General features: G+C 39.9%; 1 protein-coding gene across 1 annotated transcript; it reads right to left on the minus strand.

Moving 5' to 3' along the window:
- Positions 1-4,337: 4,337 nt before the first annotated feature.
- On the minus strand, positions 4,338-5,990 carry LOC123512797 (kinesin-like protein KIF28P; the record flags this gene model as incomplete). Its single annotated transcript, XM_045269383.1, has 3 exons — positions 5,855-5,990; positions 4,739-4,921; positions 4,338-4,611 (listed from the first exon to the last, which is right to left on the minus strand). Coding segments are annotated over exons 1-3 (593 nt in total), but the record flags the coding sequence as incomplete, so codon positions are not given.
- Between the last annotated feature and the right edge of the window lie 16,482 nt (positions 5,991-22,472).

Raw genomic sequence — 22,472 nt, forward strand, 5'->3', positions numbered from 1 at the left:
TTTTGGTGAAACAGAAAGCCACTGTTCACCCAATTTTCATTTTGTTCAGTTTGTGACAAGTTGTCAGGTATTTTTTCTTTCGTTATGGATGAGTTGGCGGATTTTCTGAGCTTAAGGGCGGAGTGGACGCCTAAAAAGGAAAATGAACCAGTAGTTAAAACCGAAGATGATACGGTAGTTAACCAGATAACGAGCGTAAGTCCGTCAGGTGCAGAACCAGTAAATAACTTAGAGATGAAGGTAGATGCCTTGCGTGATTGTGTCTACGATTTGTTGCAGGAAGTTAGAGAGAACAGGAGAGGCCTGCGAGTGTCCCTGTTAAATGCCTCATGAAGCCCCGTGACATCCCGTCCTTGAACTGCGTCACTTGAGTGGAGTAGGAGTTGGCCGGTTAGCTGTTTTTTTTTTTTCTCACAGGTGGAAAGTTGCTCAATAGATAATAGAGAGAGGCAACAGATAGTTAAAATGCGTGTGGAAGCCCCATTAGCTTTACTGGTGCAAACGGTAGTGGAGAAGGAAGTAACCTGGGCACAATTTAAGCAATATCTTACAAAGGAGCTCACGGACCAGAATGAGGAAAGGTTATTTGATTCTCTGAATGATTTAAAATATTCGGTGAAGGACGACCCCATCGAGTTTATGACAAGGTTGAAATGTAAACTAGCTTTGGTTACCGTAAGGACCGATGCTGATGACGTGCCGTCTCAGGACAGGTTGATTAAGAGCAAACTAATAAAAGGAATGCCGAGAGACTGCAGGGAAAGATTAGATCATTTTTTTATGAAGGAGGGGCAACTGATCAAGGGCAACAAAAATGGGATAAAAGGCCCACTTGGTTGCCAGTTCCTTAAAAGTCAAGAGAGTTAACCAAAATTTAGGGACAAATTACTTGAGACCTCCTCTTAAAGGAAGTCAAGTCATAGGAAGGTGGAACAACAGAAGCAGGCTGAGAGTTCCAGAGTTTACCAGAGAAAGGTATGAATGATTAAGAATACTGGTTGACTCTTGTATTAGAGAGTTGGACAGAATAGGGATGAGAGGAAGAAGAAAGCCTTGTGCAATGAGGCCGCAGGAGGAGGGAAGCATGCAGTTAGCAAGATTAGTAGAGAAGTTAGCATGAAAATAGTGACAAAAGACAGAAAGAGATGCAACATTTCGGCAGTGAGAAAGAGGCTGAAGACAGTCAGTTAGAAGAGGGGAGTTGATGAGACGAAAAGTTTTGATTCCACCCTCTCTAATAAAGCTGTGTGAGCAGAACGCCCTCAAACATGCGAAGAGCACAAGGATGGATAAGGCCCTTGTACAGAGTTAGCAGTTGAAGGGCGAGAAAAATTGGCGGAGACGCCGCAGAACGCCTAACTTCATAGAAGCAGTTTTAGCAAGAGATGAGATGTGAAGTTTCCAGTTAAGATTATGAGCAAAGGACAGACCGAGGATATTCAGTGTGGAAGAGGGAGACAGTTGAGTGTCACTGAAGAAGAGGGTTTAGTTGTCTGGAAGATTGTTTCGAGTTGATAGATGGAGGAATTGAGTTTTTGAGGCATTGAAAACTACTAATTTTTTTCTGCCCCAATCGGAAATCTTAGAAAGATCAGAAGTCAGACGTTCTCTGGCGTCCCTGCGTGATCTGATAACTTCATGATCGTCTCTGAAAGAACGTGGAAATATGTAAGTATCATCAGCGTAGGATTGGATAGGGCAAGAAGTTTGGCTGAGAAGATCATTAATGAATGATAGAAGGAGAGTGGGTGATAGGACAGAACCCTGAGGAACACCACTGTTAATAAATTTAAGAGAAGAACAGTGGCCGTCTACCACGGCTGCAATAGAACGAAAGGAAACTTGAGATAAAGTTGCAGAAAGAAGGATAGAAACCGTAAGAGTGCAGTCTTGAAATTAAAGCTTTGTGCCAGACTCTATCAAAAGCTTTTGGTATGTCTAACGTGACAGCAAAAGTTTCACCGAAATCTCTAAAAGAGGATGACTAAGACTCAGTAAGGAACACCAGAAGATCACCAGTAGAGCGACCTTGATGGAAGCTATACTGGCGATCAGATAGAAGATTGTGAAGTGATAGATGTTTAAGAATCTTCCTATTGAGGATTGATTAAAAAACTTTAGACAAGCAAGAGACTATAGAACGGTAGTTTGTGGGATGAGAACGGTCACCCTTTTTTATAACAGGCTGATTGTAAGCCAACTTCCAGCAAGAAGGAAAGGTAGAAGTCGATAGACATAGTTGAAAGAGTTTGGCCAAGCAAGGTGCAAGCACTGAAGCACAGTTTTGAGAACAATAGGAGGGACCCCATCAGGTGCCTTCCGAGGGTTTAGGCCAGTAAGGGCATGGAAAACATCATTACGAAGAACTTTAATTGTAGGCATGAAAAGTCAGAGGGAGGAGGAGAGGGAGGAATAATCCCAGGATCATCCAAGGTGGAGTTGTTACCAAAGGTTTGAGAGAAGAGTTCAGCTTTAGAAACAGAAGAGATGGCAGTGGTGCCATCAGGATGAAATAAAGGAGGGAAAGATGAAGAGATAAAGTTATTGGAAATGTTTTTGGACAGATGTCAGGAGTCACGAGTGGAGTTTGAGTTTGAAAGATTTTGACATTTTCTATTTATGAAAGAGTGCTTGGCAAGTTGAAGAACAGACTTGGCATGATTCTGAGCAGAAATATAAAGTGCATGAGATTCAGAAGATGGAAGGCTCAAGTACCTTTTGTGGGCAACCTCTTTATCATGTATAACACAAGAACAGGTTGTGTTAAACCAAGGTTTAGACGGTTGAGAAAAGAATGAGGAATGTACGCCTCCATGCTAGACACTATCACCTCTTTTATGCACATAGAGATGGGTCTCTGACACAGAAGCAGTAATCATTCCAAGGAAAATCAGCATAATACCTCGATCCTCACATCCCCCCAACTGGCAGAGGCAAAACGCCAGAGTGACCTCCATTTTGGGTGATCCTGAGGAGGAATTGGAGAAATAGGACAAGATACAGAAATGAGATTGTGATCGGAGGAGCCCGACGGAGAAGATAGGGTAACAGCATAAGCAGAAGGATTAGAGGTAAGGAAAAATCAAGAATGTTGGGTGTATCTCCAAGACGGTCAGGAATACGAGTAGGGTGCTGCACCAGTTGCTCTAGGTCACGGAGGATAGCAAAGTTAAAGGCTAGTTCACCAGGATGGTCAATGAAGGAGAGGAAAGCCAAAGCTGGTGGTGAACATTGAAATCTTAAAAAATGGAGATCTCTATGAAAGGGTAGAGGGACAGATGTGCTCCACTTTGGAAGTCAAATAGTCAAAGAATTTACTATAGTCAGAGGAGTTAGGGGAGAGATAGACAGCACAGATAAATTTGGTAGTGACTATCAAGTCTAAGCCAGATGGTGGAAAACTCAAAAGATTCGAGAGCGTGGGCAAGAGAGCAAGTTAAGTCATAGCGCACATAGACGCAACATCCAACTTTGGAGCGAGAATGAGGATAGAGAAAGTAGAAGGGAACAGAGAAAGGGTTACTGTCAGTTGCCTCAGACAGCTGTATTTCGGTGAGGAAAAGAAGATGAGGTATAGTGAAGGAGAGGTGGTGTTCTACAGATTGAAAATTAGATCTAAGACTGCGAAGTTAATGACGAAAAAGTCGAGGGAGGTGTCAAGACATTTTGGGTCGCCAGCAAGAGAGCAGTCCGACCTGGGGACATTTCTGGTCCCTTCCCCAGAACGGGACTCCGAGGATGGATTTGGAGTCGCCATTTTGAATTTTGAATTTTAAGGGAAGGGTGTGTATGTGTGTGTGATAAGTGCATGTAGTTTTGTGTGAAGGAGAGTTATCTTTGGAGGGCAGGCTGTGACTGCCCCCTTGAGTTGTGAGACACAAAGGGAAACGTTCAGTGAGATCACAACTAGCTTTAATGGAAAGTTCACAGCACTCCCTGAACTAGTGCTATTAGACCTCGCTGGGAGTAAATTATCGTTTCGGTAGGTGTCTACTACCTCCTCGTAATAACAATTTATAAAATAGTTAACGACGTTGAAAAGATAGACAAGCAAGACCTGGTGTTGGTGGCAGATGAAGCTGGAAGGACAAGAGAACATGCAAAGAAGATCAGGAAGAGGCAGTGTGTGTAAGTTATTGGAAAATAAAGTTCTCCACATAGAACGGTGGAAAAATGGAATACATTGAGTGATGAAGTTGTTACAGCACATAATATACATAGCTTTAAAGAAATATTAGATCAGTGGAGATATGGAGACAGGACACTATGAGCCCCTCTCGAACCCTTTACAATACAACTATGTAAATACAACTAGGTAATTACACACACACACACACACACACACACACACACACACACACACACACACACACACACACACACACACACACCTGCCAGCCAGATCCACCAAGTTCACAACGGCCTGCTTTGCTGTTTCTTGTCCAGCATTGTTTTTGAATTTCTGTATGACGGTGATGCCAACGATGGTGTGGGCGCGGGATGAGGTGGCGTTCATGTTGGTGGAGGCGATGGTGCGGTTGACGGTGCCCTCGTTCATCTTCTGCTCAATTTCGTTGTAGTTGGTGACCAGAGCCAGCTTGAGGCCTTCAGCTGTTCAGAAGGTTGTTTGGGTGTGATTTACCCCTTCAATGCTGGGACACATTTTACCTTGAGATATGAGTACGATTAAACGATTCTATTGACATTCATCAGTTCCTGTCGTCACAATAGTACTTACCATAGAAGCCTTTCTTCGGGTGTTGGCGGACCTTGAGGCCTTTCTTGCTCTTGGTGGGGTTGAGCAGGTCATGAACTACCTCATTGTAGATCTCCAACATGCTGAACCTCACTTCAAACTCCTTCTCCTCTGTGTTTTGTGTGATGCCATTAAATAAATCGTTACAGAACAATGGCACGATTCCTGAAAGTTTAGGAATAGATTTTTATTGTTTTTTTCCTTTCTTTACACTGTGTTGTATGTTTCTTTCTTTGTCCATCCATCTGTTTTCCATTCATTTCTTTCTCTCACTTTCAAGAATCAGGATACATTGATGATCCACATGAAATTGTAACGAGAAATGAATATGTTAAGGTGAGGAAGGAAGAGGAAAAGAACTTCGAAAAAGATATTGTTGAAAAATGTAAGGAGCAACCAAAATTGTTCTATAGATTCATAAATGGAAAAATTAGGCAAAAGAAACAATAGAAAGGTTAAAAGGAGAGAACGGGATGGTGGAAGACCCAAAAGTATGGCAGAACTATTAAATAAAAAATTCCAGGAGGTCTTTACTAAAGAATCCAAATTTGAGAGGCCACAGGGTAATAGAGAGACAATCTATATGAAAGAGATTAAAGTAACCAAGCTTGAAATAAAAGAGTTAATGAAGGAACTGGATGAAGAGAAGGCAATGGGACCGGATGAAGTCTCAGGCAGAATACTGAAAGAATGTAGGGAAGAACTAGCAAGTCCTATATACATCATAAAATGCTCAATAGAAAATGGAACAGTGCCAGTAGAATGGAAAAGAGCTGAGGTGGTTCCCATATATAAGAGCGGAAGGAGTGCGGAGGTGTGTGTTCATAATCACGTATCTTTATGTATTCCATCTTATTATTTCACAAATCATTAGAAATATCATTTGTGTACTGAGTGGCAGTACTGGGTTGGGATTATTACCCAATATTAGGGTATGTATTTAGTCACCAAATCCTCATCTTCTCTTCATCTATGTAGCTAGGAGTTCTTATATAAGGAGTCCCTCGAGGGAGAACAAGAGGGATGACGTAGGCAGCGCCTATCATGGCCGCCGCCTTTATAAGGTGGGTGCGTGGTGGCGTCCTCATAGACCATCACCGCTCTCGTCTGAGGTAGGATCCCCGATCAATCTCCCGGAGGTGCTGCAGTACTCCACGAGGTCTGGCAAGAACAACTCCTGAGGAGATACTTCTTGTGGTTTCAGCAACACCCGTGTGGGACCCTCTGCCCCCATCCACCCAGCAGGCAGACCCAGGCAGAGAGAGAGAGAGGGAGAGAGAGAGAGGAGGATGCCAGCGAGAGGATGCGACGCCATACTTCCCTCCCGGGATGCCACTGGCCACCTCACCTCAACTCGTCCCAAAGCTGAGTCACTTAAGGTTCCTCCCATAGTTCTCCCTCTATAGGTAGGGTAGATAGGCATTTACATGACTGTGTTGTGTCGCCAGAGGATTAAAGTGTCTATGTTTGTTAAGTTTGGCTGTTTCTCCCACCCCCCCCTTGGATCAGTTACATCTTTCTTTTTTTAACCACTCGGCCTAAGCTTCACTTAGGCCCAGTACAAGAGGCCTGAGCGTCACACAGGCCCAGTACATTTGCATTCTCGTAATGTAAGTATTAACTTCATGTTTGTATATAATAGTAGTTACAAGTTCCTGTAGCCACACACGCAAAGGAGGCTTTGAAAAAAAATGAAGAGAGGACAGAAGAGGAGAAGAAAGAGTTTTTCTGGAGAATCTTGGATATGAGACTGAGGAAGTGGTTCATAACCCAGAAAAGTACAGTAAGAAAGGACTAAAGAAACTTACGTATGAGCGGAATGTAATGTATTCCTACATAAATGGAGTGATATCGGGGATTTTAGAACTCAACGATTACTTGAGGGATAAGAACCCAGATATTGTGGGTCTTACTGAAACAAAACTGAGAGAGGGAGAAGACCTGACGATGGTTGGAGAAGGGAAATATAATGTTTGGAAAAGAAATAGAGTAGGTAAGATGGGAGGAGGAGTGATGTTGCTGGTTAAAAAAGATATAAAGGTGGATCAAGTGAAAGAAGGTATGGGAAAGGCAGAAGTGCTAAAGATCAGAGCAGAAACTAATGAAGGAAAAAAGAGGCACTACATAGTGGTGTACGTACCACTTAAGACAAATGCATGGTCAGTACAGGAATATGAAGAAATGATAAGAGATACAGGAACATGTCTGGAAGAAATGTTGGGTGGCTGTGAACGAACTATAATGATGGGAGATTTTAATTGTAAAGAGGTGTGTTGGGAGGACTGGTCAATGGAGGGATCAGAGACAACATGGGAAATACACTATTGACACTGGCAATGGAAAATGTGTTAACTCAGTGGGTCAAAGAAGATACTAGGTTTGGAGGAGAGGAGCATCGTCAAGACTGGACTTGGTCTTTAGTACAGAGCCAATGGTCATTGAGGAGATGAGGGTGGAGTGCCCTTTAGCAAAGAGTGATCATGCAGTTTTGGAGTTCAAGGTGATAGATGAAGAGAAATCTAGAAGAAATGAAGAATATAAAGTGGGAAGATGGAATTATGCCAAGACAGATTTTGGAAACCTAAGGAAATTCTTTCAAGAGACAAATTGGATGAAATTCAAGAGTGCTAAGGAGCAAATGAAAAGTGGAAGGAATTTATAAAAATATACAAAGAAGGTGAGAAAAATTTGTACCAATAAGACAACATAGAGAAGTTGGAAAGCAGGACTGGTTTAACGATAGATGTGAAAAGGCTAGAACAAGAAAAGAGGATGCATGGAAGAGGTGGAGAAGGAAAAGATGGATTAAGCAGTGGGAAAGTTACAAAAGAGCAAGAAATGAATATGTGTTGATTAGAAGAGAAGAAAGAAAGAAACAAGAAAAGGATATAATTGATAAATGTAAAGACCAACCAAGGCTTTTTTACAGACATGTGAACAACAACATCAAAAATAGAAAAAGTATTGACAGTTTAGAAGTAAATGGAGTTTGCAGTGAGGATCCCAGGGAAATGGCAGAGGCTATGAATGGATGCTTTCGGAAGGTATTCACAAAGGAGACTGCTTTTGACAAGCCACTGGTAATGGAACAGAAAGGGATTATGAAGGAGTTTCAAGTAACTGTGGAGGAGATCAAGAATATGATGGGGAGTTTAGAAGTGAGAAAAGCTGTGGGACCTGATGGGGTATCAGGATGGATTTTAAGAGAATGCAGGGAGCAACTGGCAGAAAAAGTTTGTGAAGTAATTGATGCCTCATTAAGGGAAGGTGTAGTGCCCCAAGACTGGAAAAGAGCTAACATTGTCCCAATTTATAAATCAGGTAACAAGAGAGACCCATTGAACTATAGACCAGTGTCACTTACAAGTGTGGTAGCTAAGATGTGTGAGAGGGTGGTGAAGAATAGATGGACAGACTTCTTGGAGAAAAATGACATACTTTGTGAGTGTCAATTTGGTTTTAGAAAAGGGCGTTCATGCACGACAAACCTGATATGTTACTATTCGAGGGTGATAGATGTAATACAGGAAAGAGATGGTTGGGCTGATGGAATATATCTGGATTTAAAAAAGGCCTTTGATAAGGTACCACACCAGAGACTGATCTGGAAACTTGAAATGGTAGGAGGAGTGCATGGCAGTTTACTAAAATGGATGGAAGACTTTTGGTAGGAAGAGAAATGAGAACAATAATTAAGGACAGACCATCAGAATGGGGCTTGGTGGAGAGTGGAGTCCCACAGGGATCAGTGTTGGCACCAGTAATGTTTGCGGTCTACATAAATGACATGGTGGATGGGGTGTCCAGTTATGTGAGCCTATTTGCAGACGATGCAAAATTGTTAAGAAAAGTGAGATGTGACAAAGATTGCGAACTACTCCAGGAAGACTTGGACAGAATATGGAAATGGAGCTGTACATGGCAAATGGAGTTCAACACGACAAAATGCAAGAAATTAGAGTTTGGCAAGAGTGAAAGAAGAATCAGGAGTATGTACAAGATAGGAAATGAAGACATAAAAATCAGTCATGAAGAAAAAGACCTTGGGGTGACAATTACCAATGACCTATCGCCAGAGAGACATATAAACAAAATAATTGGAGAAGTATTGAACTTACTGAGGAACATAAGAGTGGCGTTCGTATATTTAGATGAAGAAATGATGAAGAAAATAATTACTGCAATGATAAGACCAAGGCTTGAATATGCAACAATACAGTGGGCTCCGAACTTAAAGAAACACATAAGGAAACTAGAGAAGGTACAGAGGGCTGCAACAAAAATGGTGCCTGACTTAAGAGATTTGACTTATGAAGACAGACTGAACAGAATGCAACTTCCGACCCTGGAAAACAGAAGAGAAAGGGGAGACCTGATAGCAATATACAGAGTGATGATTGGCATGTTAAAAATGGATAGGGAAGATCTGTGTATGTGGAATGAAAGAATGTCGAGAGGGCATGGGAAAAAACTAAAAATGGCCACTTATAGGAGAGATGTGAAAAAATATAGCTTCCCTCATAGAAGGGTGGAAGCATGGAATAGTTTAGACGTGGAAGTGGTCAACGCAAGGAATATTCATGATTTTGAGAAAAAGCTGGACATTAGTAGATATGGAGACGGGACAGTACGAGCATAGCTCCTTTCCCGTATGTTACAATTAGGTAAATACAATTAGGTAAATACACACACACACACACACACACGTATGAGCGGAATGTAATGTATTCCAACATAAATGGAGTGATATCGGGGATATTAGAACTCAACGATTACTTGAGGGACAAGAACCCAGATATTGTGGGTCTTACTGAAACAAAACTGAGAGAGGGAGAAGACCTGATGATGGTTGAAGAAGGGAAATATAATGTTTGGAAAAGAAATAGAGTAGGTAAGATGGGAGGAGGAGTGATGTTGCTGGTTAAAAAAGATATAAAGGTGGATCAAGTGAAAGAAGGTATGGGAAAGGCAGAAGTGCTAAAGATCAGAGCTGAAACTAATGAAGGAAAAAAGAGGCACTACATAGTGGTGTACGTACCACCTAAGACAAATGCATGGTCAGTACAGGAATATGAAGAAATGATAAGTGATACAGGAACATGTCTGGAAGAAATGTTGGGTGGCTGTGAACGAACTATAATGATGGGAGATTTTAATTGTAAAGAGGTGTGTTGGGAGGACTGGTCAATGGAAGGATCAGAGACAACATGGGGAAATACACTATTGACACTGGCAATGGAAAATGTGTTAACTCAGTGGGTCAAAGAAGATACTAGGTTTGGAGGAGAGGAGCATCGTCAAGACTGGACTTGGTCTTTAGTACAGAGCCAATGGTCATTGAGGAGATGAGGGTGGAGTGCCCTTTAGCAAAGAGTGATCATGCAGTTTTGGAGTTCAAGGTGATAGATGAAGAGAAATCTAGAAGAAATGAAGAATATAAAGTGGGAAGATGGAATTATGCCAAGACAGATTTTGGAAACCTAAAGAAATTCTTTCAAGAGACAAATTGGATGAAATTCAAGAGTGCTAAGGAGCAAATGAAAAGTGGAAGGAATTTATAAAATATACAAAGAAGGTGAGAAAAATTTGTACCAATAAGACAACATAGAGAAGTTGGAAAGCAGGACTGGTTTAACGATAGATGTGAAAAGGCTAGAACAAGAAAAGAGGATGCATGGAAGAGGTGGAGAAGGAAAAGACGGATTAAGCAGTGGGAAAGTTACAAAAGAGCAAGAAATGAATATGTGTTGATTAGAAGAGAAGAAAGAAAGAAACAAGAAAAGGATATAATTGATAAATGTAAAGACCAACCAAGGCTTTTTACAGACATGTGAACAACAACATCAAAAATAGAGAAAGTATTGAAAGTTTAGAAGTAAATGGAGTATGCAGTGAAGATCCCAGGAAATGGCAGAGGCTATGAATGGATGCTTTCGGAAGGTATTCACAAAGGAGACTGCTTTTGACAAACCACTGGTAATGGAACAGAAAGGGATTATGAAGGAGTTTCAAGTAACTGTGGAGGAGATCAAGAATATGATGGGGAGTTTAGAAGTGAGAAAAGCTGTGGGACCTGATGGGGTATCAGGATGGATTTTAAGAGAATGCAGGAGCAACTGGCAGAAAAAGTTTGTGAAGTAATTGATGCCTCATTAAGGGAAGGTGTAGTGCCCCAAGACTGGAAAAGAGCTAACATTGTCCCAATCTATAAATCAGGTAACAAGAGAGACCCATTGAACTATAGACCAGTGTCACTTACAAGTGTGGTAGCTAAGATGTGTGAGAGGGTGGTGAAGAATAGATGGACAGACTTCTTGGAGAAAATGACATACTTTGTGAGTGTCAATTTGGTTTTAGAAAAGGGCGTTCATGCACGACAAACCTGATATGTTACTATTCGAGGGTGATAGATGTAATACAGGAAAGAGATGGTTGGGCTGATGGAATATATCTGGATTTAAAAAAGACCTTTGATAAGGTACCACACCGGAGACTGATCTGGAAACTTGAAATGGTAGGAGGAGTGCATGGCAGTTTACTAAAATGGATGGAAGACTTTTTGGTAGGAAGAGAAATGAGAACAATAATTAAGGACAGACCATCAGAATGGGGCTTGGTGGAGAGTGGAGTTCCACAGGGATCAGTGTTGGCACCAGTAATGTTCGCGTCTACATAAATGACATGGTGGATGGGGTGTCCAGTTATGTGAGCCTATTTGCAGACGATGCAAAATTGTTAAGAAAAGTGAGATGTGACAAAGATTGCGAACTACTCCAGGAAGACTTGGACAGAATATGGAAATGGAGCTGTACATGGCAAATGGAGTTCAACACGACAAAATGCAAGAAAATAGAGTTTGGCAAGAGTGAAAGAAGAATCAGGAGTATGTACAAGATAGGAAATGAAGACATAAAACCAGTCATGAAGAAAAGACCTTGGGGTGACAATTACCAATGACCTATCGCCAGAGAGACATATAAACAAAATAATTGGAGAAGTATTGAACTTATTGAGGAACATAAGAGTGGCGTTCGTATATTTAGATGAAGAAATGATGAAGAAAATAATTACTGCAATGATAAGACCGAGGCTTGAATATGCAACAATACAGTGGGCTCCGAACTTAAAGAAACACATAAGGAAACTAGAGAAAGTACAGAGGGCTGCAACAAAATGGTGCCTGACTTAAGAGATTTGACTTATGAAGACAGACTGAAAAGAATGCAACTTCCGACCCTGGAAAACAGAAGAGAAAGGGAGACCTGATAGCAATATACAGAGTGATGATTGGCATGGAAAAATGGATAGGGAAGATCTGTGTATGTGGAATGAAAGAGTGTCGAGAGGGCATGGGAAAAAATTAAAAATGGCCACTTATAGGAGAGATGTGAAAAAATATAGCTTCCCTCATAGAAGGGTGGAAGCATGGAATAGTTTAGACGTGGAAGTGGTCAACGCAAGGAATATTCATGATTTTAAGAAAAAGCTGGACATTAATAGATATGGAGACGGGACAACACGAGCATAGCTCTTTTCCCGTATGTTACAATTAGGTAAATACAATTAGGTAAATACACACACACACAAGAGAGAGAGGGATGGGTTGACTGCATCTATTTGGATTTTAAAAAGGCGTTTGACAAAGTGCCACATGCAAGATTACTGTGGAAGTCAGAGGAGAAGGGTAGCTTAAAAGGAAGCACATTGAGATGGATAGAAAATTATTTGAGGGGGAGAGAAATAAGGACGGTAGTTAAAGATATGAAGTCCAAGTGGAGAGCAGTAGAAAGCGGAGTGCCACAGGAGTCAGTATTGGCACCAATACTTTTCCTCATTTATATTAACGACATGCCAGAAGGAGTGAACAGCTACATAAATCTGTTTGCAGATGATACGAAACTGTGCAGAGTTATAAAGCAAAAGGAGGATTGTGAAATACTGCAAGAAGACCTAAATAAGATCTGGGAATGGAGTAAGAAGTGGGAAATGGAATTTAATGTGAACAAAAGCCATGTCATGGAAATGGGAAAGAGTGAAAGACGACCTGTGGGAATCTATAAGATGGGAGATGGAGTAGAACTGGAGAAAGTAAAAAAGGAGAAGGACTTAGGAGTGACGATGGAAGAAAACAATCAACCAGTAAGCCATATTGATAGAATCTTTAGAGAAACATATAATTTGCTGAGGAATATTGGAGTAGCATTTCACTACATGGACAAAGAAATGATGAAGAAATTGATAAATACTATAATAAGACCCAGATTGGAATATGCAGGAGTAGTGTGGACCCCTCATAAAAAGAAACACATAAGGAAATTGGAGAGGCTACAAAAAATGGCTACAAGAATGGTCCCAGAACTTGAAGGGATGACATATGAGGAGAGACTAAAGGCTATGGATCTACCAACCTTGGAACAAAGAAGGGAGAGAGGCGACCTGATACAAGTCTATAAATTGATCAACGGAATGGACCAGGTGGATAATAAGAAACTTATCCTGAGAGAAGAATATGACACCCGAAGCACAAGATCGCATAGTAAAAAGCTGAGAAAGGGAAGATGTCTGAGAGATATTAAAAAATATAGTTTCCCGCAGAGATGTGTTGAGACGTGGAACAGTTTAGATGAAGAAGTAGTGTCTGCAACGAGTGTGCACACTTTTAAAGTAAGATTGGATAAGTGTAGATATGGAGACGGGGCTACACGAGCATAAAGCCCAGGCCCTCTAAAACTACAACTAGGTAAATACACACACACACACACACACACACACAGGATTAAGAGCTCCAGAAATTGAAAGAAAGGATAAAAAGAGTGGAAGAAAACGAAACTAGGCTAAGAACCGAAAATGAAGAATTAAAAGTCCAAATAGCAAACTACAAGAAATTGATGGAAGAAGGACTCGGTAAAGCCGAGAAAGAAAAAGAGAAGCTAAAAGATCTAGTTAACAAAGAAGGAGAAAGAGTACAAGACGTGATTAAAAAAGAAGTACAAGCATGGAGAATCCAAGATAAGAAAGACAAGGAATCATTTCAAGTAGTATTTCAAGAACAGTTAAAAGAAAGAGATGAAAATATGACAAGCAAAATGATAGGAGTCCTCAAGAAAAAAGAAAATTTAGTAAGAGAAATTGCGGGAAAAAAGAAGTGTAATTATTTTTGGGCTGAAAGAAAAAAATTTTAAATATAGACCAAGAAGGGAAAAAGACGAAATGAAATCAGTAAAAGACCTACTAAAACATCTGAATGACGAGGATAGACAGAACTTAGAAGAGGAAGTAGAAGAAATCCATAGAATGGGACCATATCAAGAAGGAACAGTGAGACCAATTAAGATATTACTAAAATCACAAGCAGCAGCAGAAGTACTATATAGAAAAACAAAACTCAGAGAAACAGAAGGTTGCAAAGATATATATATAAAGAAAAATAGAAACGAGGAGGAAAGGAAGAGACACAATGAACTGGTGGCAGAAGCAAGAGAAAAAAATAATGAAAGGTCAGAGGAGGAGAAGAAGGCATTTTTTTGGAGAATTATAGGAGACAGGATAAGGAAATGGTATATAAAAGAGAAAGAAGAGAAAAATATGGAGCAAGTTTAACTAAAAATTATAAGAACAAGAGATTAAAAATGATGTATACAAACATAGATGGATGAGATTTTATCTAGTAAATTAGAATTAAGAGATTACATAAAGAAAGAAGAACCAGATATTGTATGCCTGGTGGAAACAAAGTTAAATGAGGCAATAAAAATAGACATAGATAAAAGGTATAATATATGGAGGAGAGACAGAGTGGGTAAAGGAGGAGGAGGAGTCATGATGATATTATGGAAGGAGATAGTGGTAAATCAAGTGGAGTTTGGGGAAGGAAAATCAGAAATACTGTATGTTAAGGTACATATTAATAAAAAGGAGTTAACAATCATTGGGACATATGTGCCACCAAAAACAGACTCATGGACTAACCAAGAATATAGAGACATGATAGATGACACAATAAGGAGTCTTACAAGAATCATTAAGGAAAGGAGAAAAGTGATATTGGTAGATTTCAACTGTAAGGAGGTAGACTGGGAAAATTATGAAAGTGGTATGGGGGAAGATGCCTGGAGAGATAGATTCCTGAACCTAATGATAGATAATTTGATGGTCCAAAGAGTAAAGGAAAACACAAGATTCAGAGGAAACGATGAGCCGGCAAGATTAGACCTAGTTTTTACAAGGAATATACCAATTAACGATGATATAAGATACAAGTGCCCATTGGGAAAGAGTGACCATGTAATATTAGAAATGGATATAGAAGAAGGAAAGGAAGATAGAGATGAATCATACAAAGGAGACCGATTAAATTACAGAAAGGCTGATATTGAGAATCTCAAGAACTATTTTAAAAACGTAAATTGGCAGGAGATGGAAAACTCATTAACGGTTCAAGAGAAATATAACTTATTTTTGGAAATATACAAAACTGGGGTCAGGGAATATGTCCCAAAATATAGACCTAAAGAAGAAGGAAAGAAAGATTGGTTTAATGCAAGATGTGCTAGGGCAAAGGAGAAACGAGATGGAGCATGGAAAATGTGGAGAAGAAACAGAAATCCAGAAAATAAGGAAAACTTCAAAACAGCAAGAAATGAATATGCTAAGGTGAGAAAGGAAGAAGAAAGGAACTATGAAAAGACATTGTCAAAAAATGTAAGGAACAACCAAAATTGTTCTACAGATTCATAAATGGAAAAATAAGACAAAAAGAAACAATAGAAAGGTTAAAAGGAGAAAACGGAATGGTGGAAGACCCAAAAAGCGTGGCAGAACTGTTAAATAGTAAATTTCATGAGGTCTTTACTAAGGAATCCAAATTTAAAAGACCACAGGGTAATAGAGAGACTGTCTATATGAAAGAGATTAAAGTAACCAAGCTTGAAATTAAAAAGTTGATGACGGAACTAGATGAGGAAAAGGCAATGGGACCGGATGAAGTCTCAGGCAGAATACTGAAAGAATGTAGGGAAGAACTAGCAAGTCCAATATACAACATCATAAAATGCTCAATTGAAAATGGAACAGTGCCAGTGGAGTGGAAAAGAGCTGAGGTGGTTCCCATATATAAGAGCAGAAGGAAGGAAGAACCTTTAAATTACAGGCCGGTATCACTAACTAGTGTAATATGCAAGATGTGTGAAAAAGTAATAAAGAAGCAATGGATTGAGTTTCTTGAAGACAACAAAATATTATCAAATAGCCAATTTGGTTTAAGAAAAGGTCGGTCATGTGTAACAAATTTATTGAGTTTCTACTCTAGAATAGTTGATAAAGTACAAGAGAGAGAGAGATGGGTTGACTGTATTTATTTGGATCTAAAAAAGGCGTTTGATAAAGTGCTACATGAAAGATTACTATGGAAGTTAGAGGAGAAGGGTGGCTTAAAAGGAAGCACATTGAGATGGATGAAGAATTACTTAAGGGGGAGAGAAATAAGGACGATAGTTAAAGATATGAAGTCCAAGTGTTGAACAGTAAACAGCGGAGTGCCACAGGGGTCAGTATTGGCGCCAATACTTTTTCTCGTATATATAAATGACATGCCAGAGGGAGTGAACAGCTACATAAATCTGTTTGCGGACGATGCGAAACTGTGCAGAGTCATTAAACAAAAAGAGGATTGTGAAATACTACAGGAAGACTTAAACAAGATCTGGAAATGGAGCAAAAAATGGGAGATGGGATTCAATGTGGACAAAAGCCATGTCATGGAAATGGGAAAAAGTGAAAGACAACCAGTGGGAATCTATAAGATGGGAGATGGAGTAGAACTAGAAAAAGTAAAAAAGGAAAAGGACTTGGGAGTGACAATGGAAGAAAATAATCAACCGTAAGCCATATTGATAGAATTTTCAGAGAGACGTATAATTTGCTAAGGAATATTGGAGTAGCATTTCACTATATGGACAAGGAAATGATGAAGAAATTGATAAGTACTAAAATAAGACCTAGATTGGAATATGCAGGAGTTGTGTGGACTCCCCATAAAAAGAAACACATAAGAAAATTAGAGAGACTACAAAAAATGGCTACAAGAATGGTTCCAGAATTTAAAGGGATGACATATGAGAGACTAAAGGCTATGGATCTACCAACCTTAAAGCAGAGAAGAGAGAGAGGGGATCTGATACAAGTTTATAAATTGATTAACGGAATGGATGAAGTGGATAATGAGAAACTGATCCTGAGAGAAGAATATGACTTTAGAAGCACAAGATCGCATAGTAAAAAACTAAGGAAGGGACGATGTCTGAGAGATGTTAAAAAATTTAGTTTCCCACACAGATATGTTGAGACTTGGAACAGTTTGAGTGAGGAAGTGGTGTCAGCAAAGAGTGTACATAGTTTTAAAGAAAAATTGGATAAGTGTAGATATGGAGACGGGACCACACGAGCATAAAGCCCAGGCCCTGTAAAACTACAACTAGGTAAATACAACTAGGTAAATACACACACACACAGTGGAGTGAGTATCTAGAAAGTGAAAACATTCTGAGTGAAAGGCAGTTTGGTTTCAGAAAAGGAAGATCGTGCGTATCCAATTTATTATGTTTTTATTCAAGAGTGACTGACATACTACAACATAGAGAGGGATGGGTGGATGCTATTTACCTTGACTTGAGAAAGGCCTTTGATAAAGTGCCACACAATAGACTGATGTGGAAACTAAAGAAAATTGGAGGAGTAAGTGATAAACTAGCAAAATGGATGAAAAATTACTTAGTGGGAAGAGAAATGCGAACAGTGGTGAAGGGAAGGAAGTCCGAGTGGAAGAAGGCAACCAGTGGAGTACCACAAGGGTCAGTGCTTGGTCCCATCATGTTTTTGTCTATGTTAATGATATGCCAGTAGGAATTGACAGTTACATGAATATGTTTGCGGACGATACCAAAATTATGCGGAGAGTAAAGAATGTGGAAGATTGTAACAAGCTACAGGAAAATCTTGACAAAATATATGAGTGGAGTAAAGAGTGGCAGATGGAATTCAATATAAACAAGAGCCATGTTATGAAAATGGGAAGAAGTGGATACAGACCAAACAAGGATTACAGGCTGGGTGGTGAGAAGACTGAAGAGACCAATGAGGAGAAAGACTTAGGAGTAATCGTGCAAAACACTCTGTCACTGGAGAAACACATTAACAAGATATTTGGGAAAACATATAACATGCTCCAAAATATTGGCCTTGCATTCCACTACCTAGATGAAGGAATGATGAAGATATTATGCACCTTAATAAGACCCCAGTTAGAATATGCAGCTTGCATCTGGTCACCGCATATGAAGAAAAATGTGAAGAAGGTGGAAAGGGTACAGAGGCTGGCAACAAGGATGGTACCAGGACTCAGGGAGTTAGACTGTGAGGAAAGACTGAGGAAACTGGGTGGGGCTGACCACACTAGAAGAGAGAAGAACAAGAGGAGACATAATAACTATGTATAAATTGGTGAACAAGATTGACATACTGGATAGAGAATTGATAAAGTAATTACCTCCGAGGACATGGAAAAAAACTAATAAAGGACATCTGTCTAAATGACGTGAGAAAGTACAGTTTCCCGCATCGTAGTATTGATAAGTGGAATAAACTGAGCAGTGATGTCGTTGATGCGGTGTGTGTCAATCAGATGAAAGAGAGATATGACAGGAGTGGACAAGGAGACAGGAAACAGAGAGCTTTGCTCGGGCCCTGTAATACACAAATAGGTAAATACACACACACACACACACACACACACACACACACACACACACACACACACACACACACACACACACACACACACAAGAACATAAGAAAAATGGGAAGCTGCAGGAGGCCACTAGGCCTATCCGAAGCAGTCCCGGTGTTTTTAAGCTACCTAATCCCATCTATCATCCCCATCCATGAACTTATCAAACCTTCCTTTAAAGCTGCCTATTGACTTGGCTCTCACTACATGACCACTGAGAGCATTCCATTCATCAACCACTCTGTTTGAAAAACAGTTTCTTCCCATTTCTTTCTTAAATCTAGATTTTTCAAGTTCAAACACTTTATTTCTGGTTCTGTCACGGCTACTTATCCTAAGAACTACATTAATGTCCCCTTTGTTAAAACCCTTATACCACTTAAATACTTCTATCAGGTCTCCTCTTAACCTACATCTCTCTAAGGAATGCAGATTGAGTTTTTTCAATCTCTCTTCATAAGGAATATCCTTCATTCCCTGTATCATTTTAGTCATCCTCCTTTGCACTGACTCCAACAGAGCTATATCTTTCCTAAAATGTGGGGACCAGAATTGTACCGCATTGTCAAGATGTGGCCTGACCAGCGCCAAGTGTAATTTTGGTATTACTTCAGGACTCCTGCTTTTAACACTTCTAAAATTAAATCCCAATACTCTATTTGCCTTATTCCTGGCCTCAATACATTGCGTCCTTGTACCAAAATCGGAGTTAACTATGGCTCCTAAATCTTTCTCATACTTGGATTGATAACTAGTGCCAAGTTATCAATCATGTACCTATTGCTAGGATTATCTCTACCACAGATAACAGTAGATCTGGATTTGACACGAAAATCGCCGCACTGCAGTAACGTACCCAAAGCCAGAGAACAGACCTTAAATTTCAAACCTCGAAATCTCGGCTCCTAGCCAACATGAATCTATGAAAATCACTGTGAAGCAAGCTAACTGTGTTTAATTCAATGCCTGAAAGCGATATCTAAATCCACACAACCGTGCCATTGTACCGCTCAGTTATATAGTACCAGGTGGATGTTTAAATACAACTTTAAGCTTACAGCTGTATTTCAAACACAAAATGCAAATTTTTTTTCACTTATAAATTACTTTACATGATTTTGGCTGGCCACTTGCTCATCTCTTCTTCACACCTGTGAGTTTACGCCTCTTGTCATCACTCTGTGACCGTGTGTTACCTCCTGTGGCGACACCAGGTTTGGGCTTGGCATGGACATCACTGTTGGTGTCTTACTATTCCACCCCTTATATATGTCACAGATGTTGCACTAGCGTACTCTATATAATTTCATTAACAAATATGCAACTTTTTTTTTTTTTTTTTTGGAAGACTATTTACAAAGCGCGGAGGCGGGGTTTATTTTTTTTTTACATCATTAACGCGAAGAAATATATCACAGTAGTCACTATCAGTCACTGCCTAGGCATTGTTTCCTACCATTCTAGTCACTATTAATCATTTATCGGTTTGTTGCAGTCATGTTAGTAATCAGGTGAGTTTAACACTTAACAGCACTCCACAGTACACTTCCACATCACAGTGATGTCAATAACATGTCACTGTTCTTCACCAGTGTCACTATCTTTTCCCAAACTGACTATCTATATGGCACCAGATGTCATAACTGCAGTCACTGCCACCAGTTGCACGCGTCTCGGATTACATCCCAGTTACAGCCTCTCACTCTGCCATTTTGTGTGACCTCTCATTATATTTCACTGTAGTGTTTCACATTGTATGCCTCAAGTCACCACTAGCAGTTCTTCTCCACTGTACCACTGACTTAACTGTGAATACAACACTCAGCGTCACCCTACACACGTCACGGTTGGATACACCACTCACAATGTTAAATCTGTGTGCATTACACCACTCACAATGTTCACTCCTTATTCACCTCACTGTACTTCATTAATCACTGCACAGTGACATCACTAGTGACTACATCACACACGCGCATAATAACATTTTCATGTGAGCCTCGACACAAGCTCTTCACACTTTCATTGTAAATCCATTGTTGGACAAACCTCTTTCAACAACATTCACATTTCACTGTTTCATTATCTCCACAGATATGTCAAAATGCCTGAACATGCACGTAACAATTATAACCCCTCACTCTTGGCTGCACCGGTATCCCTAGCACGACTGACTTGAACCAAGTGACTTGAGTGACTGTCCATTGGCTAAACTGTTGGCCGTCTCGCTGCTCGCCTGAGATTTTAAAATGACTCACTCGCAGTAGACATGGGTGTATACAACTTGCCACAAATATGTACATAATAATAATAATAATAATAATAATAATAATAATAATGTTTCCTCCAGGTAGAGGTCAGCCAAGACCTTAATCTGGTGCACCTCACAGCCTCCACAAATGCACACACCTTCCCACTGCTGCGGTATTCAGTAATGATTAGTATTTCCTTAAAAAATGCACTTTATGCTGTATAAAACTTTACAAAATTATAACTTTAACAGTCAGCTGCCGCGTACTACCAGTCGACCGCTTTGGGTACGTTACTGGAGTGGCGGCGCAGCTCCGCACTCCCGTGTTAAATCCAGATCTACTGTTATCTGTGTCTCTACCTATGCTTATTACCATACACTTGTTAATATTGAACTGCATTTGCCCTCTATCTGACCATTCTTTCATCCTATCCAAGTCTGCCTACAAGGCCATGGCATCTAGTTAAGAGGAAGAAAACATGCCTGTATCTTGAGCTCCTGGTAGTCCTTCATGTGGATGGGTTACAAGGCAGCAGTGAGCATGGTGAAGTAGGTGGAGGGTGGAGGGATTCAGTGGCGTTGGGGCAGCAGCCTGGCTTGCTTAGCTGGTAGTACTGGTCATGGTCTGCCTGGGAGAGTGAATGAGGAGTGAATACTTGTGAGGGAGTGAGGACAGAGGGGGGATAACACATGCAGTAATTATATCAGAGATGTTTTTTAATAAGAGTACTGGCCAAATGAAAGATGGCTCCACTGAGATGCTGGCTACAAGAAAAAGGTCAAAAGAGACTACAAATATTATGAGGGGGAAGGTGGGAGAGGTGGACAGAGAAGAACACATGCAGTAATGATATCAGAAACACTGACTTTTTATGTAATACAGATGGGCTACTGATGAAATAAAAGAAAGGTCCACCAAGGTACTGGTTCCAGAAGGAAGGTCAAAAGTGTCTACAAATATCATGGTAGGGGAAGGTGGGAGAGGTGGACAGAGAAGAATAACACATGGAGTGACATGAGAGGTGTTTTTTATGTAATACAGGTACTGGCTAAATGAAAGAAAGGTCCACTAAGGTGATAGTCAATACTTAAAGAAGAAAGAAAAAAAAAGACTACAAAGTGGACAAGGAAGCATCATGAGGACATATGGAGGATGTTCAACAAAATCACTGCAGTGTACAAAAACAAATTAGTCATCACACTCTTACTTAACATTCAATAAGAGATTATTTATGTATTAGAGGTGAGTAAGTATTTTTAATCAGGCTCTTCTACAAGTATACAGTCTACAGTACACATGGGAACACAGGCACACACAGAGAAGAGGGAATAAAAGAGTAGCCCTTGATTATCACTGGAGAACACAATTCTTGTTGAAATCTGACATTTGTTTTTGAATAACTTTTGACCCCTGAATCCAAAAATAATCCCAGTTTTACTGTATTACATCAGGTTTACATGCTACAAGATATCCTCACTTTGTATAAAGAAACAAAATACCATATCTAGTATATTTGTGCTCATTTTATTGTGCTTATTTTAACATATGATGGAAAATATTAAGGCATTGTTTGGCTGTAATGTTTGTACAAATATACAGTATTCTGTTCATACAAAGGATATTATTATTGTAAGTCAAATTGTGTGCAATTACTTAAGATAAAAGTTTACACTTCCAGCTT

This window comes from Portunus trituberculatus, chromosome 34 (genome assembly GCF_017591435.1).
Source record: "Portunus trituberculatus isolate SZX2019 chromosome 34, ASM1759143v1, whole genome shotgun sequence".
NCBI lineage: Eukaryota > Metazoa > Arthropoda > Malacostraca > Decapoda > Portunidae > Portunus > Portunus trituberculatus.